General features: G+C 36.9%; 5 protein-coding genes across 5 annotated transcripts; 1 reads left to right on the forward strand and 4 right to left on the reverse strand.

The window, feature by feature from the left end:
- Positions 1-780: 780 nt before the first annotated feature.
- CBG27938 lies at positions 781-1,896 on the reverse strand (the record flags this gene model as incomplete). Its single annotated transcript, XM_045240224.1, has 6 exons — positions 781-968; positions 1,016-1,151; positions 1,197-1,430; positions 1,479-1,579; positions 1,687-1,846; positions 1,891-1,896. 6 exons carry the CDS (start codon positions 1,894-1,896, stop codon positions 781-783), a joined length of 825 nt encoding a protein of 274 aa, XP_045099670.1.
- Positions 1,897-9,429: 7,533 nt separating this feature from the next.
- Positions 9,430-10,429, reverse strand: CBG27939 (the record flags this gene model as incomplete). The annotated part of the gene is made up of 4 exons (XM_045240225.1): positions 9,430-9,674; positions 9,726-9,846; positions 10,193-10,293; positions 10,342-10,429. The coding sequence occupies 4 exons, from the start codon at positions 10,427-10,429 to the stop codon at positions 9,430-9,432; spliced, it is 555 nt and encodes a 184-aa protein (XP_045099671.1).
- A 3,469-nt stretch (positions 10,430-13,898) lies between these two features.
- On the reverse strand, positions 13,899-14,440 carry CBG15544 (the record flags this gene model as incomplete). The annotated part of the gene is made up of 2 exons (XM_002645377.1): positions 13,899-14,039; positions 14,093-14,440. The coding sequence occupies 2 exons, from the start codon at positions 14,438-14,440 to the stop codon at positions 13,899-13,901; spliced, it is 489 nt and encodes a 162-aa protein (XP_002645423.1).
- A 6,347-nt stretch (positions 14,441-20,787) lies between these two features.
- Positions 20,788-21,996, reverse strand: CBG15541 (the record flags this gene model as incomplete). Its single annotated transcript, XM_002645376.1, has 6 exons — positions 20,788-20,934; positions 20,979-21,047; positions 21,166-21,236; positions 21,372-21,486; positions 21,536-21,774; positions 21,846-21,996. The coding sequence occupies 6 exons, from the start codon at positions 21,994-21,996 to the stop codon at positions 20,788-20,790; spliced, it is 792 nt and encodes a 263-aa protein (XP_002645422.1).
- Positions 21,997-25,585: 3,589 nt separating this feature from the next.
- CBG27940 lies at positions 25,586-26,328 on the forward strand (the record flags this gene model as incomplete). The annotated part of the gene is made up of 2 exons (XM_045240227.1): positions 25,586-25,688; positions 25,736-26,328. 2 exons carry the CDS (start codon positions 25,586-25,588, stop codon positions 26,326-26,328), a joined length of 696 nt encoding a protein of 231 aa, XP_045099672.1.
- Between the last annotated feature and the right edge of the window lie 28 nt (positions 26,329-26,356).

The raw sequence follows: 26,356 nt of genomic DNA on the forward strand, positions 1-26,356 counted from the left end.
CCTCCAATAGAAGCCCATGGGCTTCTATTAGAGAAAATACGGTGATTCGAAATTCCAGAATTTTAGAAACTGTGATTTTAGAACTCGAAAATTTCTCAACTTTTGTATTTTCGAAATTTAAGATTATTAGATTTATAGAATTTTTGCAAGATTTGAGAATTCCTGTATTTCGCATTTTGAGATACTGGAACCTCAAAATTTCATAAAATCGCAATTTGGGAAGTTAGAATTGCAGGATGAAAATTTCGAACATTCCAAAACACTGAATTTCAGAATTCTTAACTTCCGAATAGTCAAGTTTCTGATTTTTTGAATAAAAATTTTTTGAAAATGAATCATTGCAAAATAGAGGCCCACCATCTAATAGAGAGCGACTTTTAATAGAAGCCCATGAGCTTCTATTAGAAAAAAAAGATGTATTCTTCTCTGTTTAAAAAAAAACATGAAAAATTGACAAGCTTGTTTTATTTTTGCCTCAATCTCAAACAGAATAAATCGATTCGAAAAGATAAAAGGACATGGAACGTAATTAAATGAGGAAATCGACAAAGAAGACAAACAATTCATAGGTTTTGGCAACGGGTGTTTGGGATCTCTGGCTAAGTGAGAAGAAATGTGTACTAGCAATATGTGGAGCAGTTATGAGACTAAACAGGAGAAAAGATGGAGAACAAGTTGAGATGCTAATGGTGCGAAAATCACTACGAAAGAAAAGAACACTGGATTTGGGAAATAGACAAAGATATCAAAACTAATTGCCAGAAGATAAGAGTAACTAATTTAGCAAGACTGTCGTCGGTAATTGCTTTCTTTTTTGACTATTTTTTGTAACAACGATTTTTGTGTTTTCAAATTTTCACGAAGTCCCCCCAGTGCATTTGTCATAGCTTTTCGTTTTCGAGCTAACTCCTGCTCCATTGCTCGAAGTTTCTCTTTTTTGGTTTGCGGCGGAGCGGAGAGCACAGAATCTGAAAGTTTTCGAAATGAACACACTCTGCACACATTGATAACTTACTTTCTTGGCCAGGAATTCTCTCCTGTTTTGGAGGAGAGCATCTCAGTGATTCGTGGTTTTGAGAAGGAGATCCAACTCTTTTTTTCGCTGTGTTTTCGTTGTTTTTCTGGGGGAAACTCGGACATGTGATCATGGTCTGAAAACAGAGTTTTGAACCACAGTCTATACTTAATCTACTCACGATTGGTGGACTGTTGGTGGACGGTCTTCTTCCCGACTTTTCCTTCAATTTTTCGATCAGGATATGCAATTGGGTTTCCCATTGGTGGCACACAATGGGATTTTCATTCAAATAGCGAAGCCCTCTTCCAAGAAAGCAATGCTGGCATCGAAGATCGGTAGTGAAGAATTTCTCAGTATCCTTTTCGCGGCATTTGTAACGCTTGCCGTTAGGCATAGCCTTAAAAAGAATTTCCTGAAAATGGGATAGCTTGATATTTTTGAGTTCAGCTGGCCAACTCACATTCTTTAAGGCCACAATTTTCAAGACGGTTTCCTCTTGCTGGCCAAAAATGGACTCCATCAAAACACAGTGGGCTTGCTTCGGGTTGCCATTTTGGTCTTCTGTAAAAAAATATATAATTGAGGTGTGTTACCGACATGAAATACTTAACAAGAACGTGCCTATGTAAATAGTGTTTAGGATTCTCGAATCACGAAAAAATACTAACCTTCAAATCTTTCAATTAGTTCCTTGATGTCCTTATCGCTTTGGACCTCGACACCGGAAAAATTCCGGAATTTAGGTTTCTCTTTTTTTTGGACCATTTGGTCTGGTTGATGGCAAGATGAAACAGAAGACGACAACGGTGGGGTTGAGTTGTCACAAAACTATTATGTATTAATTACTATTTTTAATCAGGATAAAATCTCACCATCATTTTTGGAGGTGTCAGCTGCGTGGGCAGGAAGTGGAGATATTCAATCTTAATTAGGAAGTGTTAGGAAACTTGAGACAAGTGGTTACAGATTTCAAGAAGAAATGTATGTATACATACGATAATAGAATGAAATCATGAAGAAAAAATGATTAATGAGCAGATATGTTTCAGAAATATTCTTAAGAAACTGGGCAGAGCATCCAGGTACCGTATACCAATCACAAGAACTGGCTTGAACTTACAGAGTCAAAGCATACTCTTCGATGAATTATAGTGTTTTTGAAACTTGCGTTCGTTCTATAGATGACAGTCATTATCGAAATGATTGAATTCTACATTTCAAAATCATAGATGTCCTTCGTTCTAATTCCCCGCTTATTCTAAGAATCTGAAAAAAGTGTCAGACTAATCTTACGAACACTCATTCGCGAAACTTTTACATGTAATCATATTTCTAATTCAACTTAAATGTCAACTGAAACAATTTTGTTCGATTCTAAGAATATATATAGAAACACATTTGAATTTTTGAACTCACGAACAAAAAGGATTTGAGCGGATTGTAATTCTTCTGTGCTGGATCTTAGGACTCAATTGTATGATCGGGAGTGTGTGTCCAACTAGTAAATAAAGATGTAGCAAAAATATCTTCATTTGTTTATTTATTCATTCCAACAAGGGTTTTATACCTCTGACACATGAAATAAATGAGTAAGGAATAGTATAAACAATTCAAATTCTGGGGAATTAACACAACGAAAATTTCTCTTGTCTACCTACTATTCATCCTGAACAAGTTTCACTCTTTATTTTGTGTCCATAAATCTCGTTTCCTGTAAAAGATGTCGAAAAGTGGTCATCTGACAAAATTTTTACTATGATATCACAAATATTGGGCTAGCACAAATTTTTTATATCTCTCAAAAAAACAGAGATAAGTTGACTGGAAGGTGAGAGTTGAGGAGTTATGGATGTTTGGAATGACCCTTTTGGAATTTTTCTAAATGTCTAATACGGCGAGTTTTCAAAATTTTCAAAATTTCGGAATCTCTGAACAGCATATTACCTCTAATATATGCCCATCCAAATCTTTAACATCGAGCTCAATTATCTCGTTCCTTGTGAATGAGATAGAAAAGTTAGAAATATACATCAGAAAATGTCCGGAATTTTTGGAAACTTTCACAAAAAATAATAACAAGCGGATTGAAATATTAGAAAGATTTCTCAAACTTATTTCAGAATTGTGAAAGTTTGAAAACTAGAATCCTACCTTATCAAACAATTTGAGGAGTTGCCACATAATCTAGATAAAAAATTGAATGAAGTTTAAAGTTTTTTCAGGCTATCAAGAGAAAAAAATAACTTTATAAGTCAAAAAACTAGAGTATGGAAAACATGGATCAGCTCAAATTACAATTGAAAAGGAGAGAGATTATTCTTGGTACGAAAGGTTTCCTGAGTTTACCTAATCCTTCTTCTCATAGACCCATAACCTGTGACATGTAATTGGTGGGTGAAAGGGAAAAAACTGAATTCCAGTCTATAATTTGGAGAATAGCAACTTCTACGTAGAAAATCTTAAACACAACTACATACTTTTTCTCTTATTTCTTATAGAAACAAAACAAGAAAACTTAAGGAGAGCTCGACGGAAATGAAACACGACACAGAAGAAAAAAACCAAGGAACAAGTTTCCATCCATAAAAAAATTCATATCTACCCTAACTAGGAGCATTTTTGTGTAAATGACAGGCTGAGAAGTGCCTTGCTCTTCTGAGAATGTGTGCGGAGAATAAAGTAAGTTTGAGGGAATAAACAACGATAAAATTATACTGAAAATTGAAACACTTTGAAATTTGGAAAAGAAAATGACTCAATAAAAAGTTACTTTCTCAATTCGGATGTTGAAAACAAAAGAGGATTCAAATTCTGAAATTTAGCAAAAGTAGAAAAATGAAACAACAAATTGAACAGGTGAAACAGTTTAGAATACTTTTAAAACAAATTGTTTACGTTTGTAGCGGTTCGTTCTCCTAGTCCGCAAAGAAAGGTGAGAGGAAATAGAAGGAAGATAAATGGATGAGCTGTTTGGTTTTCAGGATAAACATCCGGAAATGCGAGGATTGAAAATTAGGGAGAAACTGAAACATCACTTTTTCCAGAAGAAATTATTGCAAAGATAATTCTGCGTTTCCGGTCTAATATTAGTTTGAGAGAGGGTGGAAAACAATAATCAAAGTTGTGAATTTTTTTTGTTTCCGAATTTTTTTCATTTTTCAATTTCCCGATTCTGAATTTTTGGATGATAAATGTCTACCAAAATAGTATCTCATCATTTTTTTCCAGGCATAATGTGTGGGCTACGAGTCGAAAGTAATGGAATGGGCAAATTGACTAAAGTATAGTTTTAAGCCCTCATGAGATAACTAATCATGGTTGTTTTCTTTTGCTACAACTCAAAACATGGAAAACTTTTGAATGGAAAATTTCAAAACTTTAGAAAATCCTCATAGTTGACCATTAAGACTAACTTATGTTTGCAAGAGGACGCGCATTAGCGAGTTTTCTTGGAAATCAGTCATGTTAATGAAAATTTAAACACGGAGTGCTCCTATTCACTCAAGTGTAAATCTCACCTGCTCATTAATTTGTTTATTTTTTAGACTAGAATTGGAAACACAAATACACTCCCAAAAATTCAAGGAAAAAACTACTCCATAGGAAGAGCGAAGAAATGAGAATTTGGTTGCGTCGAGGATTCTAGAATAAGGTGGAGAGAGCTTCTAGCCACGCCCACAAGTCATCTTAAGGGTAATAAACTGCTCTTTGGAGCGAGGGGCGGGGTCGTTAGGTGGTTTGATGGGAGAGGACTATACAAAATGGAAAAAGTGAAGTCTTTTAAAATAATAGATTTTGTAGAAAATAGCTTGAAAGGAGTTGGAAAAACCGCCTACACATATTAAAAAGAAAAAGAATCTAATTATGATGAGGCGGAAAATATACTTAAACGGAAGTCTCGAAGTACGAGGGGCAGGAAAATGAGTTGTTTGTGTTGGAATTGTTAGAAACACTCTGGAGTCTCAAAAACTGTAGATTTTTGAAATCAAATTTCATATTCTATTTTGCTAATTTAATGGAGGGGAGATATGAAAAAATAATTTTCTCGAATTACCGTTTATTCCTGCTCTTTAAGGAGTTGAACTTGAGAGGGGCAAGTATTGAAGGTGCGACTCTGCTACCGACTGAGCCATAGCTAAAGCCGGCGTCCGCTGGTATACTAAAGGCGGGCACGATGGCTCCACGCAAAGTGACGCTAAGCGTTGTACACCGTTTACCACAAAATGCATATCATTATTCCAAAGAATCTCCGAAAAGTCTCCTGTCCCCCCTCCTTCCAAATTTTTTCCAGAAAATCCAGCACCGCAAACAACATGAAGTTTTATAATCAAAATAATCGGCAAAAAACTATGTAGAACACACACACAACACAATAATTGCATCAACGGGACACCTCGACTAATAAGTTAACGTTGGAAACCTCAACACTGACATTAAGAAAAACAGTTTAATAGGGAAATTAAAAATTGGGATTGGACAAGTGCGGGAAAGGGGGATTATAGTAGTCTAACCGACGATTTTCTAATTAGCGCACGTGTACCAAACAACAAAACAGAAAGAAAGGTGTGGGACCATCCAAAACGAGACAGTCTGGTTGAGCTTGAGTCAGGCGGATATTATATAAGTAGGGTTTTCGAAGAGGGTAGAAGTTATATATATACTTTTCTCGTTTTCCACAGCTTTGTACGAATGACATTTCATTTAAAGAAGAGATTCAACCTTTTGTTGAATAAAGCCGTGAGAAATGATATTTCCAGAATCCAAAACTTTCCGACAACTTACTTTTGGAAATCAGTTCGCAGGAAACGGTGTTGGTAGAATAAATTTCAAAACTAATCAAGACGAGTTTCTAGGCCTGAGTTATATATGGACCTTTAGATATGATCTTTCTTCAAATTTCAGGTGAATTGCATGCTCCGCCCACATTCCGTTGCTAGTTTTTTCTCTTTTTTTCAAACCAGCCATATACTTTCTCAGACTAGTGTGAAGAAAAACCAAAAAAATGACTCGCTTTTCTTCAAGTACATAGATTTCGATCTTGACACTTACAGTTCCATGAAAAAAGACGCGCTTATCATTCGTGACAAAGTTTTGTTCAGAAACTCGTGATGCGACAATAAAAATGAAATAAAAATGAAGAAGAAAAAAGGAAATTTGATTTTCATAAAAGGATAAATATAGAGTAAGAGGTGCTTAAATGTGATATTTGGAAACAAGAAAGGCTCTCAATTTTCATAAAATATGACACCCTATTTTGTTGATGACGTTTCCGAGTACTAACCAGACTCTACTTATTTGCGAATTAGTGTTTTACACATTCCCGCCGATTCTTGGATGAAGAAAAATCTGCTTCGAGGGGACATGCTTTTTTTTACTTCATTCACTCGCGCTTTGAGCTCGAATATCTCAATTGCTGTGAGAGATATCAAATATTTCTCAACTGAAAAAATATTGATGATACTGTGATAAACAATTTATCAGTTGACAGATTTTTTCAATTTTTTCAAAAAATCGAGATAATTGAGCTCAAAGTTGACAGTTTGCGTGGGCTTTTCTCAGAGGAGTTACCGTAGCCAAAGTCTGATTTGCGTTTCCGGTTTTTGTGTCACTGTACCGTCTTCTGATCTCAAATTCTAATCAAACATGTCATCATCTTTTCCGTAAGAACTATTTGAGTACGGTTGCAGTACATTTTGAGCGATAAGATCTCTATTTTTGAGACAAACTAAGCGTAACTGTCCGCAACTAGTTTGTTTTTTTCTTTTCTTGGATTATGTCCAATTTAAAGTTTTTTTTAGCATGAGACAACGATATGTTTCTGTAGATACCGAGAAAGAACAATGAGAGGCGACGGGATTAATATGTACCGAGCCGGATTTATGAACTATTTTTGGAAATTCACAAATGATGACAACGTAGTATTCTTCAAAACGATGTTTCATATCTCTGTATGAATTTTTGCAATGTTCTATCTCGCGCGCGAACGGAATCAGCTTCATAATGTCGCGCCCAGAAAATCAGAGAAAAATAACTTATTTTCAGATAGAAAAATCGGCTGACACTTAAACATGTCACCCTTATCATACCTATGAGGGCGTGAGAATCCCCGGATAATCAACATCATGAGAGTTTACTCATTTCAGTGCCCCCAATTCATGACTTCCTTAACAAAAGATTTGTTTTTTGTCTTCCTGGCAGCTCGAGGGAGTGAGAAAATTCAAAGAACCACTAGAAAAAGTCAAAAACTAAAGAGTAATTTTACTCACATAAAGACTAGAAGTCAAGTAATTCATTATCTTTGATTTGTAGTCCTACTACAAAGTTAACAGGAAGGGGCACTTCATGGATAGATTTCGAGATGTTTTTCTTATGGGATTTGTTGTTGTTTACCAGAAGGGACCAATACAAAAAATTTTTGGGAGTTTGTTCCTTACCAGTAAAACAAAATTCTAGCCGAAAATAGTTAGTTAGCATATGACCAGAACGTTTTATCAGAAAAAAAACTTATTTTGAGAGAGTGGCTTTAAAAAAGTTTTATTAGCTGAGGAGGCAACAGTAAGAAAAAAAACTTTATGAGGCAGTACTGAATTCAAAAGCCAATGATTCGACACTAAACCAGATTGAATTTCGGAGAATAAAATGAAGAGAATCGGAAGGAAAATAGAATATCTTGTTTCCAAGGTTTCATGTCGTTTGAGGGGCCACAAAGTGTCAGAATATGTTTGACATCTATGCTCCGAAAAAAAAACTAATGTTGCGAGCAACTAGGACACAAACGTCGATGAGCGAAAAAAAATTGGCGGAATTTGGACATCGTATTTAATGTAATAAGATGCTAAAAAGATCGTTCAGTCCATGCAAAATAGAAGAAGAGAGATTCCTCAATGACCTCTCAAAATTATTCCAGTCATTCAAAAGTACATTAAATGACCACCAACCAATTTGAGAACGGAAATACTAGGAAGAGCAATGTAAATGTCCAGAGAGTATTGAGAAAAAAATGCAAAAAACGCCAAAAAGAATGTGTGGCTTGCGAACAGGTGCTCCCAAACTGACCATCATGTTCAATTTTTGTGCAATCTGTAAATAAATGTATTTATCAAGTTTGATAAGAAAACCGATAAAACCGATAAGAAAAGGATAATATATTAATAGTGAAAAATGAATTGCATACTGCACGCTCTCCCACAGAACAATTCCGAACTGCAAATTAATTTTTGATCTACAGAAAAAAAGTTTGGCGCGATCACAATTGCAGGTCGAAAGCCATAATTTCAGAATTTTTTATCTGATTTTGTGGAGTCCCAAGATGATTCAAATAATTCTTAAAAAATTAATTAGTGGTTATAGATTCATTTATGGTCCTTTTCCGGAAGAAAAAATGTCAAAAATGGTCATTTCTGAAAGTTTTTTACAGAAAAAATCTATCTCCTCGTTCAGTTTTTGACATTTCTAGGAGTTTTATAGCTCAAAAAAACCGCAATTATTTTCTCGGCGGGGGCTATGGACGAATTTTTAATTCGTCTGATAATACTTTTTTTATAATCAAAAAACAACGCAAAAATGCGATTTTGTGCGATTTCATGGAATTTTTGAATTATAAAAAAAGTATTATCAGACGAATTAAAAATTCGTCCATAGAACATGTAGAGAAAATAATTGCAGTTTTTTTTGCTATAGAACTCCTAGAAATGTCAAAAACTGAACGAGGAGATAGATTTTTTCTGTAAAAAACTTTCAAACATGACCATTTTTTACATTTTTTCTTCCGGAAAGGGACCATAAATGAATCTATACCCACTATTTAATTTTTTAAGAATCATTTGAATCATCTTGGGACTCCACAAAATCAGATAAAAAATTCTGAAATTATGGTTTTAGACCTGCAATTGTGATCGCGCCAAACTTTTTTCTGTAGATCAAAAATTAATTTTCAGTTCGGAATTGTTCTGTGGGAGACCGTGTACTGTGAATTATCTTATAGAACGCCGCTAAACCCTCACTTGGAGTTCATTCATCTCTATTTCTGTTAGAGCCATCGAAACATCACAAACTATAAAAGTATAGCTGATATCAGAAAGGTTATTTTATCAGCTGACTGAATTTTCGTATATCATATCGAAACCGAGATAATTCAGCTCAAAGTGAAAAGATTGGTAGGCGTTCTATAGAATCAAAAATAAAATTAAACATAAAGTGAGAAAAGAATCTGGAAAAATTTGGGAAAGTTTAGAGATGAGATAAAAGCCAATTTGATGGTTGTGAGATATAATTAAGTAACCGGCTCAGAAAACTTGTTAAAGATCAAAATCATTTTTCTATGATTTTCGTCTGATAAAATTGAAACACGTGAATGACAATGGAAATGAAAGCTGCGCTAGAATTCAGTTCAAATGTTAATCATTGTTATTTTAGATAAGAAGATTATTGGTTGGGTTGGAACGATTTTGGAACGACTTAGAGATAGCTTTTTGTGCCCAAACGGTGACATCTTTTTTTGCATCTTTACGAATTTTCTTCATCAGTGAATTTTTCGACTTTTTTGGATTGCTTCTCTTGAACTTGGTTCGTTCGGTTCTGAGTCTTCCCCAAACCCAATCCACGCCTTCCTCATCAGTAGCAGTCCATTTGTCTTGAAGAGAAGCAATTGCCTCACCTGTAATTGATTCTTTCAGAAACGTTCATAATGTTTTTTAGATTCTCTTACCTCTAGCAAGAAGCTCTCTGTCAACTCGAACTCCGTTCAATATTGCACACTTCAACTTGAATGCAAACTGTCCTGGCCTGTCTCTTTCTATTTCGATTTCATCTGACATGCTGATGTTTCTCTGGAATTTCAATATCGGTTTGTGACGTTTCTCATTCAAAATTACCATGTAGTTCTGCCAATATTCAATGTGACATGGACGAAATCGTAGAAATAGATTAATCATGAGATTTTTCAGCATTTTTTCCCATCGAGCGAACTTTCGGTTACTGATTTCACTGATATATCTAGAAGCCACGTGAAAAAAGCATGTTCCTTCCATCGGATTTTCTTCTCTATGGATCACAAATGTTGGCAAAATATACCTCTGAGTGAACGTAGAACATCGGATCGGTCAACTTCACATTTAAATTCTGCCTTTTCTTAAACAAAATAATAATTGTATTACGATTTTATAAATAACAAACTTCTTCGAGCACAAAGATTTTCAATGTTTCGGCTAACTCGCTCTCCCCATTAAATATCCTTTTGTAGACTTTGTTTAGAGTGCTTTTCAACAACGAAGGATCTGAAAAAAAAACTAATCAGACTCCAGAATATACGTTCTATGCCTTACTCTTTATTATTTCCATCCATTTGCTTACGTCGACGTCTTGAGCTTCTCCTTTCCTTGGAATGAAGACCTCTTCTTCTACAGGTTTCATAACTCGCTTCTGTACGATCTCTTTCTTCAATCCACTTTTTGGTATATAGGTTATCTATAAAAACTTCACATCAGAAATGATTAGCTTTGTTGAGAATCCTACAATTTGTTTTCTATTCATTATATCTCGGCTGCTTCCTGTCATGTTGTGGATCTTTTGGTTGTGTTACAAGTACAAATGAATCTATAAATTTTGAATGATTGGTGCTGTCAAGAAGGGAGTTCTTAAATAACCGTTTTAACAAAAAATTTTGGCACGAAAATTCAAGAAATCATTAATCTAATCTAAAATTATATTTCTGTAGTTGACAATTTTTTTTTCACAACAATTATCAAAAAAAATTACGTTTCAAAATTATTGAATATTCTATTCAGACACGCAAAGTAAAAATGTGAGCTAAGCAGTTCAAAAAGAGGAAATCAAAAGCTAGGTTCTAGAATGAAGAATTGTTCGTTTGCCTGAAAGGAAAATCTGATTTATGACTCTCTGTGACTGCTGAAAAATGTTGAAGGGCTCTTTTCATATTGATTTTTATCTTGAAATATTTTTGGGCTAAAATATTTAAAAATTACTACATTTTGAAACTCGAAAGGTTCAGAAGGTTTGTCAAGCACCACGACATACGGATGCTACTAATTTTTCAAAGCTGAGAAATATAGCGAGTCTAAAAATAAAGCGCAAAAAAAGCATTGAACCCCCTTCATTTATAATACAACCTAGCGCGTTGAGTGACAGTCAGAAAAACGAAGATTTATGTGAGCACAACCATATTTTCCACATTTTTTCGAATCCTAATTCACCAAGTTTTGTTTTTTTTCTATACAACAGTCATCAGATTAATGTTTAGAAAGTCCCTTGAAGCGACTAATTTGTTTATCACGTCTTGTACAGATGCCGACCTCAAAAAGTATTTAGGATAATCAAAAGAAAATTTTAATAAATCAGAATAAAAGATTGAACAGGGTCTACTAGCAATATTTCAGTTTTTGTTCTCGTGGATTGTTGGGAACCTCGCAGGGGCAGTTTGAATAACCCCAGAAAGATACTCATGACAATTTGGCTGACTCACATGGGTACGGCGGCAAAATCAGGCACATGAATTTAAATTTCGATTTCACGTTTTCTTCAGTGTTCAAACCTGAAGAAATTTGAATTGAGACCGCGACGCGTCTGGAGAAAACGTGAAATCTAAATTAAAAATTAATGTGTCTGATTTTACCGCCGTGCATGAGCTATTGACCTAAAATAGTCTTTTTTTTAATACTTTTGGGCGGATATCAACTGAACCAATTCCGAAACCGAAACAAAAGAAAATGAGCTGCCCAAATGAAATTTTTAAAGCGATTTAAGACACAATAAAATCCTCCTAGCTTTCCGATTATGATCAATTTTAAAAATGCGTGGGAAAATAGAATGGGATTCCGGAAAACGTCATAATGAAAATGCGTCGCCGTCCCCCTCTCAAGAGAACAGAAGAAGTTTATGAGGTGCTCAAGGCTACCGTATACATTTTATGGCGTAGACGACTTCATTTGTCAAATGACTTTTTCATTTTTCAAGTGATGGACCTAATGCTGAACTTTGAGTAGCTACCCAAAAAAGGGATTTTCAAAGAAAATATTAAGGATGAAACCCCAAAATGAACTAAAGATGTTTCAAAATACTCGCGTATGTTGCAATTTTCCAAAAATACGTATGCTGAAATTGATTAGAAATTCAAGTTTTCGGTTAACTTGGAACATTAGGAAACATTTTTCAGCAATTAGAAAAAAGCCGGTTACATGTTTTTTTAAAATGAACATCAAAAGATAATTTTCAGTTTTGTGAAAGTCATGAATCGACCTATATTCAGCTATGCGTCCCATACTTTATACCGAAACAGACCAAAAAGAAAAACACAGTTTCATGTCTCAAGATTTGATTGTTTCTGAGCAGACACATTCAAATCCAGTCTGACAAAAAAATGGAAGTGTAGGATTGAATTCTCGGAAATCCAACCCCTCTTTGTCGGAGCACGAAAAACCATTTAGTGCGTATTAGTATGAAAAAAGCACATGAAAATAATTGGAAGCGTTGATTGGATGGAAATGTCTCGAGTATAATAAAAAGTTTAATCTTTATTTCAATTGAATTAGATAATTAATTAAAAATTGTAATTAGGCGGCTAATTTCAGGAAAAAAAAATGTTTGATGGGAGTTGAGCACGGAACGAGAAAGAAAAATTCTTGTAAAAACTAACAGACTGAGCATTAACCAAACGGCCCTTATCATAGAGGCCTCAAGAAAAATTGCAGATCTAGAAATATCAGCGATTTCTCTGTTAAAAATACAATTTTTTGCAGAAAAGTTTTTAAGGTAAGATTTTCATTTTTTTAGTAACTTTGCTGACTAAGATTTATCAAAATAATTATTTCGAATTAAACATTTTTAGAATTCGCACATCCCATTAGACGAGCGCTAGAATTCATATTTCCTGAAAAAATGAGGAGCCTGAAATTGTGAGTAAAGATTATACTTTAGTTTTACAGTCTTTCCAAACTTTTCCGCGAATTCAGTGAACACGGAAATTTCCGGACGAGAATGGTTGCGGATTTCTGGAAAGCAGAGAGAACTGAAAATTAAAAATGCGGTTTGTCACAAACGCAACAGAACATTCTTCTCCGTTCGAGGTTTTACTAAAACATTTTGTAGCTTTGTAACTAATGCTAGAAAACAAAGTGAAGCAAATTTATTTGAACGGTTCGTCTGGCCAAAAATCCTAGATGAAAAAAGTTTTAGTGATTTTGCGATTCCGCTGGGAACAGCGAAATTTAAAGATTCTGAAGTTTTGATAATATTTTCTAGGTGTCCCTATGGTGCTTGTCTCCAGATCTTGAACGTATTTTTTCGTCTGTGAAATTTTCTATGTTTTCTTTATCTTAACTCGATTTCTCAAAAGAGCTTCCAAACGGACACTCTCTAAGTTTTATTTGCTCTCAGAATTTATCTCGGAGCAAAAAAAGATATGAGATAAGGGAGGAAAATGGATCTCTTGGAACTTGTTGATCAGTTGTTTAGAATATCCCGGAGGTAGTTTTTTGAGTGTTCGTTTGTTAGGGGGAACATATTGAAAAAGCACTTAGTTGACCAAAAGCCTCCCTCCCCTAAACTTTAAGACAATCTATCTCGGCTCCTGTAAAAGATATAAAAAAGAGTTATCTTTATCTTAACTAGATTCCTCAAACAGAGGAATTGATCGTAAGCTCATGAAGAACTTTTAAGTTTAAAAACCAATATTTCGTGGAAAAACCACTGTTAACTTTTACATCTTTATTCGAGTCGAGTGTGTTTTAAATATCACGGTGTCAGAAGAAGGACAAGTTCGAAAGGGTCAATGGCATCGATAAATTGAAACATGTGAGAGCAAGGATTGGGGGAGTATCGTTAGGTTAATTTAAGACGAAATGGAGAAGATGAACGAGGGGTTCATTTAAAACGATGTCTCAGGCATTGGGAGCTTGTTGAAGTCGAGGAACGTGGTGAACCCTTTCGGCAAGTTACAGCCGTCTCTCTTGCACAGACAACGAATCGATGTCTGCGATGGGCGTCCAGCAGCGCGGAATTGGAACGCCTGAAAATGAACAAATTAGATCTCTTTTTCTGAAGCAAATTTCTGTAACTCACTTCTTGGAGGCAGACGTTCAGCGTGGCAAGTCTGGGATGCGTGATTTGGAAGAAGTTCAGGACGTTGGTGTAGTCGTCACTCTCCATGTCGACACCGTTGACGTATCCTTTGTTGAAATCCTTTGGGTCTGGCATATAGGAGCAAAGCTCGTAGATCGGTTCGCTCAGTGTGTGTTCTCCTGAGAAGTGGTTGCCAGCAATGTTCTCCTCGATCGGTTCCCAACAGCGGATCTTCTTGGTCAATTGCTCATGAGCATCTTGGACGGTGTTCTTGGAGGATGGACGGACACTGAAGCCCGAGGCGGCAATAGCCATGCAAGAGAGGAGCAAAGCAGTTCGGGAGAACATGGTTCGCAGGAGGAGAAGTGAATGAAACTTCTTGAAGGGGTGGGAATGGGTCACAAGGATGAAGAATAGTGTTCAGAACGCTGTTCTTAAAAGGATGCGAAAAATGGGCGGAGTCTCTCCTAGGCCGGAGATAAAGAAAAAAGCGCGGGGCAATGTGGGGAATGGAAAGCTCTTTGATGCAAACGTAAAATGAAAAGAGTTGGTAGAGAAAAACGGAAATTCTGAGGTCTCTGATTTCAATCCCGTGGGCATGCGCGAGTTGGTGATAATACCAAGAATCAGTATGATCCCTGCATAAGCTACAAAAAGGGCAGGAAGCTCAATGAACCATTGGGATCTGATAGTTTGGATCTAAGAGAGCAGTCCCATTATCAGATAATTGTTTTGAGGAGGTGTTTAAAGTGCAAGTGGCTGATCGTTGATATTATAGATCATAATGCACTTCCCTTGCAAACATACTAATACTTCAAAGACTGTATAAGAATTGTACACTATTGAAAACTGTAAGTGAGAAAATAGGATTCTTTCCTTCAACTTTAACACATGTTATTTACAGTAATCGATAGACGAATTCGTCACGAATTCCTCCAATTGGGACATCTGAGAAATGACAGGTATTCCTGAAAAATGTGGTCTCCTTTTCTTTTATGTTTTCCCTCAACTCCATTTTTCTGTGATAGCTTTTTTACTTCAAAAAGTCTTATAATTTTTAAATTAATTTTATTAAATCCAAGTGCATTTTTTGTCAGTTCCCAGCATGTAACAAGTCAAGCGGCAAACTCAGTCGAAAAAGGGGGCAGCCAAAGGAGATGTCGTTCGAGCACGAGAGAAGATAACAGAGATAAGGTGTGCTGGAGAGAAAATGAAACACAGCTTGCTCAGCAGTGTCCTGAATGTGCCTGGCACTTACTTCCGGTTTAGCTTTTATATAGAAAAAAAAGGGAGCATGAGACTTGAGGAGAACAAAAGTTCCAACCCTATTTCCGGTTCTATTCATTGTCATCCTCCGGAAATTGAATGGGGATTACCTTGGCACTCCGGATATTGAAATGACACTTTAGAGTTTCTGGTTTTACAAACTGTCGGCTTGATTTTGTTATAGAACTTGCTCTAATTATGCAGAATGAATCTTCTATGTTATTGTGGATTGAAGAAAATTTTGGATTGAAGAAAATTTGTATTGAACAAAATAGTCGGATTTATTCCACTGATAAGGGCATCTCACATCAGTTTTGCTAATTCGGATTACAGTAAGATATCGAATTTTTAATCCGGAAATTCTGTTGTACGTGTTATATTTTCATCCGAATATTGGTTCTCATTTTTTGATTTTGGCTTGTCACACAGGCTCATCTGATCTTGGTGGGGAGTAATAAAAATATACCGGGTTTGTTTTATAGTGAATTAATTTGAATATCTAATTGGCCTTCGACGGTGTGTTTCAAAAACGGACTTTTCGTGGATTGTTCGATATGAAATGAAAAAGCAACTTAATGTAAACAGAACTAAACGTTTTTTTTTTCAATTCCTAGCTACAATTGTCAATCTGGTTTAATATTTTTGTTTAGTGGTTTTTTATTTAGTTGGCTTGTATTCAGTAGGTTTGTAATTCAGTAAGCTTGTATTTAGGAATCCATGAAATTCCTTTTATTTCACTTGTATTTACATTAGCATTTTTGTATTTAGTAGGTTTGTATTTAGTAGGCCATGCAATTCCTTCAATGAAAAATGAGGACAAACAGATTTAATAAAAGAGATTAATAACATATTCATTTTCTAATCTTTGTTCCGTGCCTGTCACTGAAATTTTCCCATTTCCTGAACCCTTCTGATCTACTGCATAGTGTTATTTCCAGCTCATATTTTCCATAGTTTCTCCAGTGAGGAAAAAAAACGGAGCTTCTGTACTGACATCACATATCAAAAAAAGAAAGGGAAGAAGTGGACAAAATAATATCATTTTAATCTACTCTGACTGTGTTTATCGACAGAAAAGCGAATGAACTTTCAGAATCTTTGCAAACTTTTATAGTCGGATCAGTAAGAATATTAAAGTGTTTAGAATAAGGACGCTGTGATGTTTCAAACTGGCACGCGGAATATGCACAATCAATTATGAGCAAATCACGATCATACACCATCATACATCAAAGTTCGAAAAAAAAAAGAAAAACCTAAACGAGAACATTTATAAAGAAACTCTGAGAAGTTGCTGAAATTTTCTATTTTCAATCCATGGGATTGCCATTATCCGGGAGACTTCAGACCTTATTGGAACAGGAAAAAAAATCAAAGATTTTCTGCTTAATTCAGCAGTAATGCTTCTCGTTTTCATTGTCTACATTATCAAGAGACACTGTTTTTTTTTGAGTGGATGATCGCAGTGTACAGTCAACTACAGTGCGTCGCATAACTATAGGACCCCCCTCAATTTGGGGTGTACAGCAAAAACTAGAGTAGATATAAAACATCTTTGAATGCAGTTGGATTCAGAATCAAAAATAACCCTAGGAACCAAATTTTCAGAACCCTACCATTTTCCATACCCTCACGGCAAGAAAAAGGTCCATTTTCGACCGTCGCATAACTATAGGACCCCTAGATGTTTTGTGTGCACAGGTCGTTTTTTGACCATTTTTTCTACTCTAAATTGTTTTATTTACGTTTTTCATTGTTTCAAGCTTTTTCTGAAGATGTTTCTCGCAACTTTCTTTCAACATCTTCGTGTGGAACATCCAATGCAAGGAACTCATTTTCGAGATCAAGCTTCACTTCTGGCCCTTCCGTAAATCTCCAACTGCATTTTTTTACAGTCGTGGCGATAGTTTGATGTGCAGGTACAGTAACTGAAAATATTAGTTGGTCCCTATCCCAAAAATATGCCTCGGAAACATTCCTTCAACCATGGCTCGCGCTACACTCCTCTCTCTTGCCGAACAGACCAAAGTGGATGTGATGAAACAACTTGGACTGACACTTCACGAGATGCCCCGTCAACTCACGAGAAGTCGTAACGTCATCCGAAAATACCTCGCCGACCCACTCCATTACGAGAAGAAGCTGAAGGAGTCTGGAAGACCGAGAAATCTGACTTTACGTCAAGAACGCAGCATCTTGAAATCAGTCTCCAACTCGCCCAAAAGTTTGAACGATGTGAAGAACGAACTCAAGCTGCCAGTCCACAAGAGTACGGTGGGCAGAATCATCGAAAGAAGTGGAGTCATCGTTCGTCAGAAGATGGCCAAAGTTCCGAAGATGACTGATGCCCAAAAAGCAGCACGTCTCAATTTCGTGAAGAACCGTTTGACTACGAAATGGGAGAAATGGGACTGTTCTCCAGGCGCAACTTTGGCGGCGGCTCTGTTATGATTTGGGGCGCTTTTTGCAATGGAAAAAAGCTCGAACAGCAATTCATCACCACGAAGGAGAATTCTGCCACGTACCAAGCAACTCTCCAAAAGGCCGTGGCTCCGTTCTTCCGTAACAGACGCCACACCCACACGTTCCAACAGGACAACGCATCTATCCACACGAGCACCTCCACGAGGAACTGGTTCGTCTCAAAACGAATCAAGGTGCTCGAATGGCCAGCATGCAGTCCGGATCTAAACTCCATTGAGAACATCTGGGGCATCCTTGTTCGCCGGGTCTATCGAAACGGGAGGCAATTCAAGACCGTGCAGGAGCTCAAGGACACAATCCAGGCTGAATGGGACGCTCTCACTAATGCCGAATTGAAGAATCTTGTAGCCAGCATGTCGAGCAGGATCGTTGAAGTGATTCAAAACAACGGCTAAGGGAGACTAAGTACTGATTTTTCGATGTGTTTTTTGTTAGTTGCTTAGAATAAATGGATTTTGTTGACTGAAGGGAAAATCGGATTTAGACATGTTTACTTTGAAAGAAAGTTGCGAGAAATATCTTCAGAAAAAGCATAAAACAATGAAAAACGTAAATAAAACAATTTAGAGTAGATAAAATGGTCAAAAAACGACCTGTGCACACAAAACATCTGGGGGTCTTATAGTTATGCGACGGTCGAAAATGGACCTTTTTCTTGCCGTGAGGGTATGGAAAATGGTAGGGTTCTGAAAATTTGGTTCCTAGGGTTATTTTTGATTTTGACTCCAACTGCATTCACAGATTTTTCATATCTACTCTAGTTTTTGCTGTACACCCCAAATTGAGGGGGGTCCTATAGTTATGCGACGCACTGTATACTCATTTAAGTCATGAAATTGGTTCAATTTCGATGAATGTGGTTCACTTCTATCATGAACACTTCAATGAACAATTTCGTACGCAAACGTAATATGTGAAATTGCACGCGCTTTTTGAGATTACATCAGTATGACTGAATAAAAAACAAGCCAAGCATGAGACATTATTATGGTACTGTAGCTCAGATTTCATCTATTCCCGTGGTCCTCCCATTCACTTGGTCACGACAATTTCTGATAATCTCTGATATAGATGACCGCTGCTCACAAAAATTAAGATTTCTAAAAAACGATGGCAGGGCTGCAAGATATAGATTGATATTGCGTGAAAAAAGCAACATATGACCGGAACTTCAAAGAATCATCCCAGCTCGTAATCTCAGACACATTCGGGCGATTTCTCAAATGTCATTATTGTTTTCTTTCTATCCAATATTAGTGATGTGTCCCAGAGAAATTTTAATTCGAAAAAGCCACTCAAACCATTTGAAACGTTTATGTGATCAAAGAAACCGTTCAACAATACATTTAGTATTCCTTAATCTTCGCGATTGTATGCTCGAATATTATTTTTCATCACTGTATATTCTTAATTCTGAAGGAAAAATTATGTTGCAGTAAATAGTACTTGTTTTAAGAAGACGCAGACATTCGAACGACACTCCGCGCGTCTCGTTGCGCGGTGTTTACCGTAAATCGACATTATTTATTGGAAGCTGAAAAATTTTGGAAGCCTGTTTCTAGTATTTCACCCATGTTTTCACATTATTTTCTCAAGTAAAATGAAAAAATCGACACTCAAAACCTATTGTTTTGTGTTTCACTTGGGAATTTGCATCAATAAGTTACAATTCTCTAAGTGCTCAACCACAGCAGTGAAAATTGTCAATTTTATGAATTCCAAAGAATTCTATCGGTGTTTCATACGTGAAAAAGTGAGACATTATTGGGAAATTGATCACCGTTTAATGAAAACTCGTTTTGTTTTGCAGATTTGAAGCCGAAAATTGGTGAAAACGTCCCATGGATCTTGCCGACAACCGTTTCAAGCAGCGTTGATCAGTGAGTTTCATTATTTTCTCTCCAAAGTGACTGACTTTTTTGCAGAACAATTGATAAACTGTCTACAGCAAAATAAGAATGAGAAAGTAAGAAAAATGGGCGATCGGAAGCGAATTGGATGGCTGGTGGATAAGCGACCGGCGGCATTTCACACTGGTACTCGAATTTTAACCTCACAACTTCTGACCGTTGGATGACGATTTTGCTATAAATTTCTTTTGATTCGTAATCATGTGATTATCAGTGCAAAATCGTGAAGACGTTGTGGAAGGACAACGTTCAACTAATTGCGAAACGACTGCGGTGCACAGTGCACTGAGACATTGTTCTCTGTCTACGAAGGTTTTGCAGCGATATTTTTGGGTAAGTTCTGATGGTTTTATTGAGAGCGGAATTTGACGAATTAATGTTCTACAGCAAAACTTCAAAATGAGCTTTTTCAACGAGACGTCTTTTTGTCGGCGCACCATCAAATGAAGAATGAATAAATGAAAAAGACATGTCCTGGTTTTGGATTCCTGGAAGGAAGGACAAGTAAACCAATAACTAATTATGCGGTTAGTCACAAAAATGACAGATTATACTTCTCAGTCAGAAATTTTTTTCAGAGATTTTGAAGCTTCGGAACTACTGCTAGAAAGAAAGACCAGCGGAGGAAACTTATTTGGCTGAAAGAAGCTCAGAATCGGCTATGGAGATTCACCGTGACAGAAACTCTGGATAGGGAATTTGTCCGATTAGAAGCGGCGCTTTTCAGAAAACTATTTTGTTATCGATTTGGCAGATTTCAACATGATCTCAGACGAAACAACTCAGTTTCAACCGATTCCAAGTCGAGGGCTGCTTCGACTCCTGTTGAGTCAAGAACGAAATCAAGGATAACTTTTTTCAAAGTTGGATTTTTTTCAGATTCGACTCTAATGATTCTTGCTTCTCCCATGATATTCAAAAGAAAAATCCTTGGATAGTTTTTTTTTTATTACTAACCTGTAGATCTTAAATATCAATAAACAGAACTTATGAAAAAAGATTTATTATTTTGAAAATTCTAAATCCAACAAAATTTTAAGGACAAATATTATATAATTTGCAAAGTTTTTTTGCCTGCGATGGAATATCCATAAGAAGTGATCCTCCAACTTTTCGGCTAACGATTCCTATTAAGAAGGATCGCCCGTCCTTTTGGACTATAGCTGAGGAGCCACTATCGCCCTGAAAAAAAAATGGTTTCAACTCGACTCATCATTCAATATTACCGCTCGGGTGCCTGCCGTGTGCCAACCGGTAGCCTCGTGGGCATTGTGCTCAGCCGTAGATGAAGCTATCTAAAAAATAATAAGTACTAGTCTTATAAAATGTGAATGGTGGAAATTTCAAAAACAGAGGCTCCGATTCCAAACCTTCAATCCCAGTTTATGGGAAACTACGAAGTTTATTACATACCTGTAGCTTTTCAGTCGAGAAGACTCGGCTCGGTCTAGAAGAAGCTTCATTTCCGGATTTGGAATCGGATTCTAAAATCATTAGGGTATTGAATGAAAAGTGCACCAACTTGGGACTCCAAAAGACGAGACAGAAACCTGGCTTCCGAACGGGATGTTGTTTCCTTAAATTAGAAGTTTTTTTGCTGGGAACAATTTCCAACTCACTGGAAATGCAGATTGGTTTTAGGGTGTCTGACAAATCCAAATCCGTTGGTAATGTGATGATGGATAAGTCGACGTAATGAGGATTTTTAAGCTTGCAGTATTCAAAAAGACATGCCTGTAAACGGAAAATAACGATGAAAATGAAGTGTGAACCAAGTTTTTACTTCTCCCTTTGTGATCATGGATGAGCCAATATCGAGTTCCAGTTGATCCAGCTGAATAATATAGTCTTTCAGAGGAGTACAAGCTTTGTCCGAAAAGCTTGGGGAGTCCGTGATGTTCTTCGTGAGGCAATGTCGGGCGGTCAAGAAACGCTTCCTCGAAATCAAAACTCCTGAGCAGCTCAAATTTCCATTCCGGTAGTTGATCAGCCACGGAGCTTTTCTTCGTTCCGCGGTGATTCCTAAAACAATCAATGCTCTACTAGCAGCCATTCAGCAAAAATATTTCGCTCAAGAGCTTCAATAAACGCACCTTCGGCATTTGAGCTTTTGGCGGTCTTTCCACATTCAGCCTGAAGAATTTTGTTCTCCTCGTCGGTGAGTCGCTTGGCTCCAATATATCCGATGGACAAGACGAAGAAGACGATAACAATTGTCGAAGAGCTGATCGGGTTGAGACGCATGGTAGTGATGAGAACTCTTCTTATGATTCTTCAAGAGAACAGCGAAGAGACGAAATGTGATTTTTATGGGTCTGTGCCCCCTTATTTATACCGTCGCGTCGTTTGGGAAATGCATACTCGTTCCCAACCCTCTTGGGAATTGGAAAAAAATGTAAGATTCCCATGGGAAACTCTTTCATATTTCTTTTTGATTTTTCAATGTCGCCGACAAGTCAAATACGTCATTGATAAAAAAATACAGTGAATCATTATGATAAAAGAAATTAATACTGAAGATATCCGAGTCATGGAGAAGAAGAATATCTGATTTTGACACAAGAAATACACCAATTTCGTGATTTCTGGAGCTTTTAGCTCGATAATTGCACGAATATTTGTGTTTCTACGAGTTATTAGCCGAAATACACGATTTAAAAGATTCCGGAGTTCTAGAGTAGTCAAAAAAGGTTCAATCGAAGACGTTCTGCAGTGTGTGCACTGGCTCTGATACCGTCATGGATAGGAAGAATATCCAAGTCATGGAGAAGAAGATTATCTGATTTTGACACAAGAAATACACCAATTTCGTGATTTTTGGAGCTTTTAGTTCGATAATTGCACGAATATTTGTGTTTCTACGAATTATGAGCCGAAATACGCGATTTAAGAGACTCCGGAGTTCTAGAGTAGTCAAAAACGGTTCAATCGGAGACGTTCTGCAGTGTGTGCACTGGCTTTAACACCGTCATAAAGAAGAATAAACGACTTTGAAACAAAACATAGACATATTTCGGGATTTTTGGAGATTTTCATTTAATAAATGGATAAGTATTTATGTTTTTTTTAATTCGGAAAAATAACCATACTTTTTAGCATGAGGACATTTTATTATTCGGTAGAACATTTTCCAGGTTTTCCAAGGAAAAAGTGACATAACGCCAACAAGGAAAACGTCAACTGGTAGGCAAAAATTGTCTTCCGCCTTGTGATTCTCGGAAATGAGTTGGTCCCATAAATGAGAATTATCTGGAAACAATTCAAAATATACGCATGAAAGCCACTTTTGATTCCAAGTTTTTAAAATACTTATTCATGTAGGTATAAGAATAACAAATTTATTACATTTAAATATTCAATTTATTCGTATTTCGGCTCAAAATTGTTTCATTTATACCAATTTTCATGTGAATCAGATTGGAATGCTTCGTTTCCTCAGGAGTGGAGTACAAAAATGTAGACGTAATGTTCCTTCACTTCCCGGGAATTTCGTGGGATGATCAGCCAATAGTTCCGGAGCTTCGTGTCGGAAAAGACTTCATTTCGTCAAAAACAAGAAGACGTTGCTGTAAAAGCTTCTTTTACTTTTTCTGCAAAGATGACGCTTTTTAGATTGATATCGGACTCCAACAACGAGAGCTTCGACTATGGAAAGGTATCAAGACAAGACTAACCAGCAGGTTTTCGCAGGAACAGCAGCGTGAGTTGTTTTGAGAATTTTGAAAGAGCAAAGTCGGAAAATCGAAGAACTCATCAAGTATTTCATTCCTTTTTTTTAAATGAATCTCATGTTATCATTGGAATTGATGTTGTCTACATGACGATCAGTTGTTCCATCTTTCTGACAACGAGAGCAACGTTGATCACGGTGCGACAACAGGTGTCTGTCTAAAAACTTTCTGCGGAGAAGTATGATGAGTGTTTCTATAATCTAACCGTAGTTCTAGTGACAATATTCAATTCCGTCGAAGGGATTGGTCCTTATTCGTGAATCAACCGTTTTCACTTATATCTCATCTTCTTGACGCATGGGCGCGCTGGGAATATAATAATTTAGTTTAAGAGGTAGATCAGTATCAAAATTTCATGTTTTTTGAGTGAGAAACGTTATAATTAGACCAATTTATTAAATGTTTTTCTTCGATTTTCGAATTAAAAAAAACTGGAAGAGGTGTAAAAACTAGTAGGAGCACAACAATTCTGGAAGCAAAAAATGCTGTGAAAAAGCTCACCATTGAATAAATGAAGTTCCTTTGGATGTTCTCGAGAACTTAATTTTAGACTATAATGAAAAAATATCCCCAACCAAAAAAGCATCCGCGCTCTACTGCAAGCGTTGCGTGTGCGTTTTTGTGTTGCATAGCACACACGGGCGAGAGAGAAAGAGAGGGAAAAGAAAGTGGACTAGTGGAGGGAGGGGGGGGTCTCTCTCCTCTCTGTTCTTTTTTGTGTATATGCTGGGGCGAAACTCCGCCCAATGGGAAATTTTTAATAAGTCAGATATAAAATGGAACTATGGAAGTTCTAAAAAGTTTGTGAGATTTTTTCTTTGAAAAACTTTTGTACAGATACCGATAGATCCATCTTCGTTCTCTATCTCTCAATTGCAAGCCGTTTAAAATCTGCTCTAATCATTACTGAACCCGAAGCTCAAAAGCTTTCAATCCGAAGCTTGTACCACGATAGAAATTCAAGCTTCGCTTTTCGATTTCCAGTCAGGAAAGCTGATTTAGTGTCAATGGATAGAAAATTGTTCGTTCAGAGTCTATCAGAGGAGGATTCTGAACTAGTTAAAGATACGTGAGGTCCTCAAGAAGAGATGAATCATCTATAAAATGCAAAAATGTCAGAAAATTTTTGAAAAAGAAAGGAAAAGGGCAAATGAAAACGTGGGAAAATACGTGGACAAAAAGAAAAAAATGGGTTAAAGCCTGTTGCCTCATTCTGGTGGTGTACTGAAGAAAAAAAAAATTAAAGATTTCCACGGAAATTTAGAAATTTCAGGTCGAAAAGAAACGAAACGTCACGTACATCGTCACAGAAAAAATAAAAATCATACTCCGTGAGGAAAGCAGGTGTCATTTTCATCTGGAAAAACGGCTTAGTATCGTAATTTTGTCAAACCTGAGCTGTTATCAAAAATGCTCTCGTCGATGTTTCACAACTCATCACAAATCACAACTTCCAGTTTCCACCACTATGATTTTATTCACCCGAAGAATAGACCGTACCTCAAGGACGAATTTTATGTAGACAGAGTTAGATTAATTCAGTTTTGTCGACTAGGACATCTGTTAAGAGTTCGAAATTTCGCCTTTGAATCTTTTGTGGAAAATATCTTGGATAAAATCTCAAAAATTTTTAACGAAATGATTTCGTTTGGTTTGCCTCCACTATTCTTTTTTGTCCTTGCCCAGATAGAACAAGTCCTCAATTCACATGCATAGTAAGATTTTCTTGGTCCGCTGTTTGCCCAGATTTCCTGCCAATTCTAATTTTCAGTTGCACCTATAGTGAGAGCTCGATAATCACTTGCGAAGATCTTTATAGACGGTCATAAGGGGTCATAGACGCTCAAACGTTCGTAGACGTCAACCCTGCCCATTGTTTCAATCTTCTATATGCCAATGGTGATCTGCCTTCGACCACCTTCTTGGTATTACCTCCTGCTGTTGTTGGGCACACACGTAGACCATCGATTTTCCGTTGCTGTCCTCGGTCGGTTATCGTGGTCCCTCCTCGTCCATTCATTTGCGTTTGTCCTGGAGACGGACAGTTGTCTTTCTCAATTTTCCTTTATTTCCATTGATTTTCCAACTTGATTTTCATTCAGATGATCGCCGAGCAAAACCCAACAACCGTTGTACAACAACCGAAGAACCAGCCACAGAACTGCTTTTATGTCTATTCTACAGCACTGAAAGCTCTCGTTGGAGGTAAAACAGAAAACTTTACTGTCTAGTTTTTTGTTTCAAATTTTCAGAGATAAGAAAGGTCCACAATTGGCTTAGCGATCATACGCAAAAGGAGCAAAGTATGCAAGGTCGACTGATTTATTCGCTGATAGTGATGGATTTGAGCCGTGAGCTCACCGATTTTGAAAAGAGAGCTGACGCTTACGAAGAGGCTGGCAACAAGAACAAAATTGCGGACCAGGAGACGATTGAGTTCATAAACCGAACCTCCAACGGCATTCACGCTGCTCTTCGGGAGTGGAAATCAGAGCACCAGCCGGATGATGATTTCGATGTTGTTATTGATCAGCACTCCATGGGTTCGTTCTTGAAAGTCTTGAAGCGGCTCAATGAGATGAATGATGTGGAAGAGACGAACAAGTTACGGAAAGTGTTGGTGAATGGAGTAGCTGGAGGAAATGTGGAGGAGAAAACTGTTCAACTTGAGCCACAGAGCGCGCAAAAACAACCGCCAAAAAATGGGAAACGGAAGCAGAATGGGAAAAGAAAGCGAAATGACAAGCAGAAACCACAAGCACAGCAAGAGCCACTTCAAGCCCCACCAGGAGAGCCGAAATCCGACCAACAGTGTCAACAAGAGGATCAACCAGAACCACAATAGGTACTAATAAAAAATTCAACTGTACTCT

This window comes from Caenorhabditis briggsae, assembly GCF_000004555.2.
Source record: "Caenorhabditis briggsae complete genome, chrX, whole genome shotgun sequence".
Taxonomy (NCBI): Eukaryota; Metazoa; Nematoda; class Chromadorea; order Rhabditida; family Rhabditidae; genus Caenorhabditis; species Caenorhabditis briggsae.